This window comes from Camelus bactrianus, chromosome 13, assembly GCF_048773025.1.
Source record: "Camelus bactrianus isolate YW-2024 breed Bactrian camel chromosome 13, ASM4877302v1, whole genome shotgun sequence".
Classification (NCBI taxonomy): domain Eukaryota; kingdom Metazoa; phylum Chordata; class Mammalia; order Artiodactyla; family Camelidae; genus Camelus; species Camelus bactrianus.
In genome coordinates, this window is record NC_133551.1 from 68334991 (window position 1) to 68347252 (window position 12262).

General features: G+C 44.5%; 1 protein-coding gene across 1 annotated transcript in view; it reads left to right on the plus strand.

Moving 5' to 3' along the window:
• The first annotated feature begins 2511 nt into the window (after positions 1 to 2511).
• The window catches only part of SDHB (succinate dehydrogenase complex iron sulfur subunit B), a 28974-nt gene continuing 19223 nt past the window's right edge, over positions 2512 to 12262 (plus strand). Inside the window, exons 1-2 of the mRNA XM_010957470.3 lie at positions 2512 to 2682; positions 12132 to 12259. Coding sequence (XP_010955772.1) covers positions 2611 to 2682; positions 12132 to 12259 — 200 coding nt within the window. The 5' untranslated portion in view covers positions 2512 to 2610. The remainder of the gene's footprint in view (positions 2683 to 12131; positions 12260 to 12262) is intronic.

The following is a 12262-nucleotide window of genomic DNA, read 5'->3' on the forward strand; positions in this document are numbered from 1 at the left end:
ACTTAGAATGATGACCTCCAGGTCCATCCATGTTGCTGCAAACAGCATTATTTTATTCTCTTTTATGGATGAGTAGTATTCCATTGTATAAATATACCACAATTTCTTTATCCAGTCATCTGTTGATGGACATTTAGGTTGATTCCATGTCTTGGCTACTGTATATAGTACTGCTATGAACATTGGGGTGCATGTATCTTTTTGAATTAGAGTTCCCTCTGGATATGCCCAGGAATGAGATTGCTGGTGAATCACAGAATCTTAGATCAGCTGGCCCAACACCCTGATGATACAGGCAAGGAAACTATAGGCCAGAGATGGGGAGGGACTAGTCCAAGGTCACACAGCATCAAGGGAAAAGTCAAGGTTAGATCCAGGGGTCCTGACTGTTTCTTGTGGCCTCACTACATACCTCCTCTAATGAGTCCACACAGAAGGTCTAGCGCAGGACTTCAGAAACTAAGCCCCATCCACCAATTCATCTGGCCATCTTGATTTCTCCAGTAGCATCTAAGTGATGTGAGTGTGGAAACCAAAGACTGTAAAAAGGTGTCTTTCATAAGGGTAGGGGATTAAGAGATACAAACTACTATGTAAAATAAATAAGCTACAAGGACATAGTACAACACACGGAATATACTCAATATTTTATAAGTGGAACATAACCTTTAAAATTTGTGCATACTATGTTGTACCTCAACTATAACCTCAATTTTTTTTAAAAAAGAGGCCTTTCACATGTCAAAAACAAGTGGGTAGTCAAGAAAAAACATTGTCCTGGGAAACAGGACAGTACCTGCAAAGTTAGCTAACTACGTAAACTGCCTGAGGTGACTGAAGAGACTTGGAGAACTGAGGCTACTGCCACCAAGGTAATCAAGCCCCCAAAGTAAGGCAAGCTCTGAGATGACCCAGGCAGGGGTCTGGAAAAAACAGCTGAGATGACTGAAACAGAGATTTAAAACACACACACACACACACACACACACACACACACACACACACACACACAACTCTCTCATAAGACTGTTGTGAGGATTAAGTAAGATGATGGATCTTAATGTTTGGCACACAGTGGATGTTCAAGAAATGGTTCCTGATGCTAACTGACTAAACCACCAAGGATTGGGTTCCCTTCTGGTCCTTCTTTTGCAGAACAGAGCTTACTATATTGCAATTGTCTGGTTGCATTCCGATTAGAGAGTAATTTCAGTGAGGTTGGCAACTGCACCTGGCTTGCTCACTCGTTGTACCACTGTTGGCACCTCCGAACCCTGCTTACTGAATTCAGACTTGAGGACAGAGTTTTGGATGAAGTAGAAAAGGTAGCTTTACTTCTTTGCCAGGCAAAAGAGGTCACAGTGGGCTAATGCCTCTAGGACTGTGAGACTCCTGGGGAGAGAAGGCAGGAGGGGTTATAGTAGAAGTTCAGAAGTTCCAGGGGTGGGGTTAGTTTCCATAGAGATCATATACAGGGTAACCAATTCTTGCAAAGTTGTTCTTGTTTTTGCAGATGCAGTGGTCCTCTTCCCTCTGCTGGATATAAAGTTCACCTCTGGCTTTGGGACTCTGAATATTCCTGTACCTTGAACAAAGGATGCATAGGAAGGGGCTCCGTGGAAAAATGCTCTAGAGAAAACTTGTCCAGTTTAAAGTCAGGCTGATAAATGATTTTAGCCTTTTAAGCAGGCCAAAGCCTGGTACTTCCTGCTGCAGGCTGAGGCCTACAGCTCAAATAACAGAATACAAGGAAATCACAAGGGGTCAAAAACAGCTGCAGACATGCACAGTTATGAACAATAAGATACACAAAACACCCAACTGCTCTTTCTGAGGTGCCAGGGTCAAGAGGAGGGCACTGGAGGCAAAAGCAGGGCACTGAGCCCCATCCTCTCCAACCTAAACCTGGTCAGCAAAAGCATGAGAAAAACCCTTTAAACCATCATACGGTTAGGTAGTTACAAACACCATTACAGATATCAGAGGTCACAATGACAATAAGGTCCTGCTCTGTTACACTGCCCCAGCACATAGGAGATGCTCCATATGTATTTTTGAATGTATGAATGAATGAATGACATCTTTGCCCCATCAGCTTTAAAGTCCTCTCAGTTCATTCACCAACCCTCCTGATTTACCTGGGACTGATGGGGTTCCTCCAGACAGGGGACTGATAAAACCTCTACAGTCTCTGACACACTGTGACAGAAATGACTCGGGGACAGAGTTGAGCGACTTGATAAATTTTCAGGAAGAAAGGGGTTAAAATTGGGTTAGGGCTCAGACCAGATGGCCCCCCTCGTGCTCTTAGCCCCACCCCTTTCCACCGCCTTCCCTTTCAGACTCCGCCCCCTCCCTCTGGGAAGGTCACCTTCGAGGGCGGGAGGCCAAGTGGGCATGCGCTGGGCCTACCGCAACTGCGCGCGCTCTTGTTCACTGTCTCCGCCTTTCCTCCGCCCACTGAGGAACCGGAAGCCACCTCCCACTCGGTGGCTCCTGCGCGGCTAGCAGGTCCTCGGTGGATGCTAGCTAGGCGCCGCGGTGCTCGGCGGGACGCCGGCGGAGAGCGACCTCAGGGTTAAGGGGTGGGGCTCGACGTCAGGAGCCAAGATGGCGGCGGTGGTCGCGTTCTCCTTGAGGCGCCGGTTCCCGGCCACAACCCTCGGCGGGGCCTGCCTGCAGGTGAGCTCCGGCGCCGGGGGTCGAGTGCAGGCATGAAGGCCACAGAGACGGCTTGCACCTGAGGGGGCGGCGGAGGAGGCTGAGGGAGCACAGAACCGGGCCTCAAGGGGAAGGACGACCCGCTCCCACCTGCTTAGTGCTCGGATTTTGGCCGGGAGCATCTCTGAGGTCTTTCTGCACCTCCTCGCAGCATGTGTATTGGTCAGGGCGCAGAGGATTTTTTGGACAAAAGTAAAAAAGGAGTTCAGAGAGGGGCCTTGAATTGCCCAAGGTCACATGACGAGCTAGTGACTGGCTGGTGGAAGCAGAATTCGAATACAGATTTGGACTCCAAGCCTTTTTTTGCCAACACACAATCGCCTCTGGGAAAACCAGACCTGCCAGAGCGTGAAGGATAGGGCTGGGAGGCGAAGTCACTCCTCCCGGGTGCGAAATTGAGAGCTCAGTAAAGAGGGACTGGATCCGGGGTTGGTTAGGAAAAGGGCGGGTGAATTGTCCGAGACAGGGGAAGGGAGAATGGGAGGGAAATCCACTTAGCCTGAGGATCTGGATTCCTTAAAGTAGTGTCATCCTCTCAGTGTCCCTGCCTGTAAACGGTGGATCACAATACCGACCTCATTGAGTTTGGGCGTGGATTACATAGGTACAGAGCTTGGCGCTGCTCTTATTTATATTATTCAGGGTGCACTGATAGGTTTCCCCCCACCCCCTGCATTGTCAGGAAACTGCAGACTCCTGTTCTGCATTCTAAATGGGAACTTGTCAAAGAGAAAGGGAAATTGCTGTTGCAGTTTGTGTACGTAAGAGACTAAGGATGTTTAAATCCCTTTCAAATCTTACTCTTCTTCTGGGCTCCTGAAAAAACCCTGTAAGGTGGGCGAGCAGGGATTCTAGCCTCCTTTTTAGAGATTAGAAAACTGAGGCCCAGGGTAGGAGGGTATAGCTCAGGTGGAAGAACGCATGCTTAGCACGCACCAGGTCTTGGGCTCAATTCCCCAGCACCTCCTCTAAAAATAAATACATAAACCTAATTAAGAAAAGAAAGGGAAACAGTCCCAGAGAGAAAATTTTTTTACTTGCTCACAGTATCACAAGAACTGATTGATCCAGGATCTAAACCCAGTGTTTTGAGTATAATATGTGGCAAAACTCCTAGCACAGATCTGGGCATATGGTAGGTGTACGATAAACATTAATTCCTCTCCTCTTCTTGCATTCCCATGAGAATGTCTCATTTCTAAGTACCTGCTGTGGCTGCATAACACAGTGCATATGGACTGTCTTCTAATGCTAGGTCTTTCCAATATGCTGTACGCAAACTTGGAGAAGTCATTTCACAGTCTTTCTCAGAAGGGGAGACAGGGGAAGAGGACTGCCTCTCAAGCTGGTGCCCTCTGACCATTAAACTGATGATTGATAATGACCTTATCAGTTCTTTTATGGTTGCTGAGCAAGCAGTTAAGTTGTGAGAGCCCCACCAGTGAGAGTGAGCTCTAAAGCTGAGGTCTCTCTTCCAGGAATAAGTCATAGAGAAAGCTAATTTCATAGGTCAGTGTTGTAAGGTGAGGCCATTGTAGGGCTTTCTGAGGGCAGAGAAAATAGAAGATTCACCTCCCCCCTCCATACACACACACAAAAACACATACACACAACCTTGTAGGAATATGCATTCGTACCCACAAAAGCCACCTAAAAAAAAAAAAAAAAAAGGAGTCCAGTAATTAGCTTGGTGTATTACCTTACCTCTGGGCATATTCAAGTTCCTAGGAGTCTGGGGCATAGTAGGATTTCTCTTCTGAATTCTTTTTATGCATTACCTTCCACCACTGAACCACAGTTCTGCCGGTTAAGTATTTAACTGTACTGTATTAGCTGTTTGTATTGCCTCAATACTTCATCTGGACTATGTACTCCTTGAGGGCAAGTGCCACCTACTTTCTGCTGTGTATCTGATAGCTCCTCGCAAGGTCAGGGCTTAGGATTCCTGCCTGCCAATCAGAATAATACAAGAATTAATACTGTTATCCACATGGAAAAGCGGAAATTATTTTCTGAGCAACGCTAGAAGCCTGGCCCTTCAGTTAATCTTATGAGGTGGATTTTTAATACTTCCTACTTTCTTACAAAAGAGGAAATAAAATCAGGTTAAGTAATTTGCCAGAGTACATCCAGCTACTAAGCGTAAGAGCTTGGATTTGAACCAGTGCCGCTCACACATTTCAGAAACCAGCCTGCACCTTGTGTTTTACTTAGGTTTACACAGACCTCCCTGCCTTTCTCCTCTCCGGTTCCACACTTTTCTCTCCCACCTCCAAGCCTAAATCTGCTCTGTCTAGCCCCAAGCCTGCTCCTTAAGGGAGCATTCCTAGAGAAGTAACAGGCTGCCTTCCACACAAGCCAGAATTCACCCTTCTCATCCTCAGTCTGGTTTCAGTCCAGTCGTTGATTATCTTGCTTCTTCCCTTAAATTATAAACTATGAATTTAATCTTATGCAAGATGTTCTACAAAGGTATGCTCAGCTTTGAATGCACATTAGCTTTGTAGGTTGAGATAGAAATGCTCTTGAAGGACCCCTTCCATCGTAGATTTATAGGATAAATTTATGCATAGGCTACCAAAACCCTCAAATTTTTGCCCACCTTCCCCCTTCAGCCTGTATTCTCTCCTTTTCTGCTTGTTACTGTGGGGAACTGGCAGCACTCTGTGGCTGCCCTTCACGGCTCTGTGTCCCGTCGCTTATTCAGAGCTTGCTCTCCAGCAATTCTCCCCTCACCCCTGCGTTACAAGTTTTTTCTTCTCTATCAGATCAGCAGCAGCAGCAGCAGCAGCAGCAGCATTCAAACATGGTGTAATTTCTCCCATCTTGAAAAAAAAAAGCCATTATCTAACTATCACCCCATTTCTCTACTCATTTTTATAGAAAAATTTCTCAAAAGGCCTCTAAACTCACTGACCAAAATTCATCTCCCCTCCCCACCATTTTCTCACAAACCTATTCCAGACTTCTCACCCGTACCACTTTACAGAAAGCACTTGGGTCAGGGTCACCAGTGACCCTGACTTTGTTAAATCATTTCTCAGTTCTCATGGTACTTTGCCCTCTGAAGCATTCATCACTCTTGTTCACTCCCTCCTCAGAACACTTTTTGGTCTGACCTCCAGGATCTCCCAGTCTCCAGGCTTTCCTCCTCCCACGCTGACAGTTCTTTCTGTCTCCCTTTGCTGATTTCTCCTCATTTGCCCAAACTCTAAATACAGGGCTCGGTCCTTAGGCCTTGTCATTATAGACACTCCCTTGGGCTTTAGATGCCACTTACCATGTATGCTGGGAACTCCTAAATTCATGTCTGCAGCCCAGACCTCACCCTGGATCTTCAGATTGGCTTGGCCACCTAACTTCATTTTCAAGATTTCCATGTGGATATTTAGTAATTAATACATTTAATAAATTTTGCTTGCCCTAAACCAAAATCCTGGCACTCCACTTGCCACACACACACACCAACTTTCTTTTCCCACTTTACTCAGTTGATGCAGCTCCATCCTTCGCATGACTTGGGCCAAAAGCTTTGGAGTCATCCTTGTTCTTTGCCCCACATCCCTTCTGTAAGCAAATTTAAAAACTAACCACTGCTCACCATTTCCACAGCCACCAGCCTGGTTCAGGCCTTCATCAGCTCTCAGCCGGTTATTGCAGCCACTTCCTACCTGGTTTTCTCATGTTCATCTTTGCAGCTCTACAGTTAATTCTCAAAACAGAAGACAGTATGATCCTTTCAAAACTTGTCTGACTTGGTCACTTCTCTGCTCAGAACCTCACAGTAATTTCCCATCTTACTCGGGGTAAAAGCAGAAACCCCTCCAAAGCCCTCCGTGATCTGCCTCTCCTGTTAATGTCCTGACTTCCTCTCCTGTCCCTGTCCCTGTCCCCTCACACACTCCATTCTCAGCTGCCACTGGTGCCTCGTTGCTCCTCAGACACATTCCCACCTCATGATCTTTACGCTCAGTGTTCCCTCTGCCTGGTTTGCTCTTCCTCTAGATTCTGTGTGGCTTCCTTACTCACCTCCTTCAGGTCTTTGCTCAATAGTCACCTTATCGGTGGAGTCTTCCCTGGCCGCCTGGTTTAGAATTGTAGCCAGGATCCCTGTTCCCTGCCTATCTCTCCCACTTCACGGCGTTTCTCACTGCCTGACAGACTGTAGATTTTATTTGTGTGTTTTCCCTCCAATCACAATCCACCAGGACCAGAATGTATGTCTGTTTTGTCCTTGATCCCCCAAAGCCTAGAACTGTCCCTGGGGCATAGTAACTGCCCCGTAATTATTTATCGAACAAATAAGTGAATGAGTGTATCTAGACCACCCACCACCTGAAAACCTTGCTGATTGTGTGAGCAAAGTAACAATTTCTCTTGTTCCTTGGATCTTTGGGGGGAAAGGAATTATCTTTTTGTGCTGTTCTATTTTGAATTTGCATTTTCACCACTGTACGGTGGCTAAAAGGTTGAGCTTTGGAGTCAGATGACCTGTGTTTGAATCCTGGCTCTTTTTTTGTTTGCTCATTTTTTAATTGTGAATAATTAAACTTCCCTTATAGAGATGTTGTAAAGGTTAGAGATAATTTAGTGCAACATCTGGCACGTGGTAAGGGTTCAGTGAATAAAAGCTATTTACTTCTACTACGAACACCTGCAGAACAAATTTTTAGACTTCTCTATTTGGGAATTTTATTATCATAATCCTGTGGATTAACTCCTAGTGCAGCCCTCAAGATGAGCAGAGCTCATCACTTTTAGAACCACAACCTGCTCTGATCATTCTGATTTCAGTATCTTCTCCCCTCATTCCTGTTAGCACCCCCTTCCCCACTAAGTGTTGTATTACGTACATTTTTAACTCACAGTGAAATTAAATAAGCTGTTTTGAAAAAAAAATGAGTGACACTTTGGCGTACCCTGAAACTTATGTTGGGACTTATCACTTTATGATACCTCGTTGTGATAAATCCTTGCATTGCTTTTGCCTTGCATCATTTTTATGATAAGCCTTTTTTTTTTTTTTTTTAATGCTTTCTAAATGAGCCCAGTCCCTTTTGGGAAGATCTGCATGATCAAGTTTAGACCTTTGTGTCTTTGTACAGTGGATAGAAAGCAGATATATTAGGTATTAGAAAGAGCTGTTAAAGCGAGGACTCATTGCAGATAACCACGGTCATCTTTGACAGGTCTTTTTGGAGTGAAACTGAGCTTGATAGAGCTGGGGGCCTGATGCCCACTGACAATACTGTCAAGTCAGGCTTTAGAACCAAGAAGTGATAGCTGACAACCCCAAACCCCAGGTTCTGTTTAAACTCCAAGTGTTACTGATGTTTTGGTTAAAAAAAAAAGAAGAAGATGTTACATATTTTTTAAGGCATTTTATCCCTCTCTCCCTACCACCTACCTCAGGCACAGCAGCCACCCACTCTAGGAAAGTTTAAGCTGCCATTTCTTAAAAAGTTAAACATGTAACTACCATACAGCCCAGCAGTTACATTCCTGGGCGTTTATCCCAGAGAAATGAAGACTTCTGTTCATACCAGAACTTACCCACAAATGTTCATTACAACTTCATTCATAATAGCCCAGAACTTGGAAACAGCCTGCAGATCCTTCAGTGGATGAACAGCTTAACAGACTGGTGCATCATACCGTGGAACACTCCTCAGTAATAGAAAGAAGCGACTATTGAGGCACACAGCAGCTTGGCTGAATCTCCAGAGAATTATGCTGAATGGGGAAAACCCCAATTCCCTAAAGTTACATACCAGATGATTGCATTAGATAACATTCTTCAAATGTGGCAGATTAGTGATTGCTGTGAGTTCAGGAATAGGGATGGGAAGCACGAGGGACATGGTTGTGACTATAAAAGAGCAGATCTTGTGGTGATAGAAATTATGTTCTGTGTCTTGTCCCTATCAGTGTCAATATTCTGGTTGTGATACTGTGCTGTAGTTTTGAGCGTTGTTCCCACTGGAGGAAACTGAGTAAAGGGTACATGGGAACTCAGTATTATTTCTTAACAGATGTGTATGGTTCTACTGTTATTTCCAAATTAAAAGTGTAATTTAAAAAAACTCTGGATATATGCAACAACATGGATGAATCTCAGAAGCATGATGTTGAGTGAAAGAAGCTAGACACAACATGTGCTGTCTCATTGCATTTATGAAATTCCATAAAAGGCACATTTGCAGTGGTAGAGAGCCAATCAGGTGCCAGGGAGAGGGAGAGGGCACTGATTGTAAACAAACACTGGAGAACTTTTTGAATGGAAATACTGTCATAATTGTGATAGTAAATATACAACTTTATCAAAACTCATCAAATTATACACTTAAAATTGGTGAGTTTTATTGTAATGAATTATACCTCATTAAATCTAACAGAAACAAAAAAGAAAGGGGGATGTATTAAGCAAGCAAAGGCTGCTGGAGCTGCTGTCTTAGGAATCTTTTCACTTTTTCCTAAGTACCACAAGGTGGCGCCAGCCAGATGTTCCTGTCAATTCACAAAATGGAGTCACTAGTGGAAAATGTTCCTATGCAGAAATGGCTTTCCTTTTATTAATGATCTTAGCCAGCTAGATGATAAGATAAAATACAGCTTTCATCCTCACCTTCACTTTCATTTTCTTCATCTGTTTTCTTCTTTCGTACTGACAGCTGATTTTCTATTTCCAGCTTCATTTAATTTGGGGTGCTTTTTGCCAGCAAGGTAACAAATGCCATTGCCTTTCCGGTAATTACTCAGTTAACTTTAAGAGTTTTTACTTTCTTTAACAGTTTATAAGAGTATTAGCTGGCCTGGAATATAGTCTGAATTTTTCTCTCCACAAATTGAGGGTCAAGTTATAAGTGCCACTCAGACTGGCAGGCCCCTGCCCTCCTCATCACCATAGTAGAAGCTCAGCGGGCACTGGTATGGTCTCTGCCTTGTTTCATCTGCCTAAATAGAAAAGGGCTTCAAGGACAATGGGATGGGGACAGCTGGCTGCCAACTTAGTTATTGGTAAATGCCATATACAGAGGGGTATTTTTGTTTTATTTGTTAATGGCTTGATGTCGGTTGCACTATTCAGCATTTTAAAGTGCATTTAAAGTAAACCACATGTGTGCAATGGTCTAATGCTCAGTTTTTGCTCTTCAGTCTTTCATAACCATGGATTGAACTGCTGAATAGAGGCCACGACCAGGCACGCTAGAGATGTAAATATAACCTGGTCCGTTCTGTTATATGTTACGTGTCCAGGTTGTCACTGGGCCCAGATTGTTGGTCAAATGTCACTCTGGGTGTTTCAGTGAGGGTGTTTTTGGATGAGTTTAACATTTAAATTGATAGACTGAGTAGTGCAGATTGCCCCCCTAACATGGGTACACCTCTTCCAGTCAGTTAGAGGCCTGAATAGAAGCACAGGCTGACCCTCCTCCGAATAAGAGGAAGTTCCTCCTGCCTGCCTGCTTTCAAACTGGGATGTCAGGTTTCCTCCTGCCTTTGGACTTGGAACATCGACTCTTCCTGAGTTTTGAGCCTGCGGGCCTTTGGGCTGGCACTGCATCATCAGCTGTCCTGATTCACGGGCCTTCAGGCTTGGACTGGATTTACAGCCCTGGCTCTCGTGGGTCTCCAGCTTGCCAGCTGGAGATCTTGGGATTTGTTATCCCCTATAATCACATGAACCAGTTCCTTATAATAAATCTCTTCATATATGTGTATATATGTACACCCCATTGGTTCTCGGTCTCTGGAGAACCCTGACTAAACACATGCCCTCAAGGAATTATGACATAAAGAGAAGAAAACAGCACCAAGAAGAGACCTGAGAATATTTTCAAATAAGTCAGACAGTACAGTGTTTAGGAACATATTTTGGAGCCAGACAGACAGACGTGGGTTCCAAATCCTGGCTCCACTCAGTTGCTCTGTAATCATGGGCTCAATCACTTGATCTCTGAGCTTTAAAAATGAGTATAAATGTAAATATAAATTTTCTTTTGAGCAACAGCACCGTTTTTTTGCAAATACAGTCTTATCAGGAGGCGGTTGTGGGTGAAGGAGGGAGGGAAGTCAGGCCCACCATCTTACCCTGATCCTCTCACAGCAGCCCTGGCTGGCGCTGCAGGACTCCTTGGCTCGCTGTGTGAAACCCACTGGCAGAGACTGTAAGGGCCCAGGAGATGTAAGAGAATCATCAGAGAGAGCAGGACTCAGCTGTTAGTTCACCCAATTTGTCCTGCTTTCAGATACAGTGTTCTTTATCTTGTTTCCTGCTGCAGTGCTGTGGACGGGCATGTTTATGTTCCTCCCAGATTCCTGTGTGGAAGCCTTAATCCCCAGTGTGATGGTATTTGAAGATGGAGCCTTTGAGGGGGAATTAGGGTTAGATTAGGTTGTGGGGGTAGGGCCCATATGATAGGATTAACGCCTTTATATAAAAAAGGAAGAGACATGAGGTCTCTCTCCAACATGTGAGGATACAGCAGGAAGGCAGGAAGGCGGCTGTCTACAAACCAAGATCTCCCTAAACACCAAGTCTGACACCTTGATCTTGGACTTCTGGCCTCCATCCAGAACCGAGAGAAGTAAATGTTGTTTAAGCCACTCTGTCTTTGGTATTTTGTGACCATGCTGCAGAATGAGATGCCTAATCTAAAAACACCAGTATCTCATTTTGACAACTGCGGTAGCTTTCTAACTGGTTTCCCCAGATGTCAGCAGACAATTCTTCCTTTGTAAACCAGTAATGTTCTTCTCAAAAATAAAAATGATTATGTCACCCACCTAATAAGTTCCTGTTAGCTTCTCATTGCTGTTAGGATAAAATCAAAACTTATAAGTCTTTCTTGACTTCCTCAAATCTGCCACTCTTCCACCCCTGCTAAGTCCCCTGCTTCACACTGGGCTTTCCTCAGTTCCTCACAGATGTCTGTGCTCTCCCCCATCCCGGCCTCTACACAAGTTGTTCCCTCAGCCTATAACACCCCTTCCTCCTGCCTTAATCCCTCCCTGTTCATCAAACCTCAGCTTAAATATCATTTATGGAGCCTTCCCTGACCACTTACTCTGCTTACAGTAAGTCTCTGCCGTATTCTTCCCTCTCTGCACTTTATTGTGAATATTTCATTTCTCTCTTGCTGACTGCAAAGTAGATTCTATGAGAGCAAAAAAGCTTTGTCTGTTTTATTAAGGGCCATTTCACCAGTCCCCAGCACCATGTGTGGCATATTATAGGTGCTTAGTGCTGTGTGTTGGATTTTGGATGACTGCTTTTCCCAAGACTGTGTTTCAGTAAAGTGTGGATTTGTATCTAGTGTTGCTGTTTATAAGTGCCAGCTAAATAGAAGGATTTACTTGCATTTTCAATAATTTAAATTTTTTCTTCTTGTGAACTTGTTCAATTTCAGGCTTGCCGCAGGGCCCAGACAGCTGCAGCCACAGCTCCCCGAATCAAGAAATTTGCCATCTACCGATGGGACCCAGACAAGACTGGAGATAAACCTCATATGCAAACTTACGAAATTGATTTGAATAAGTG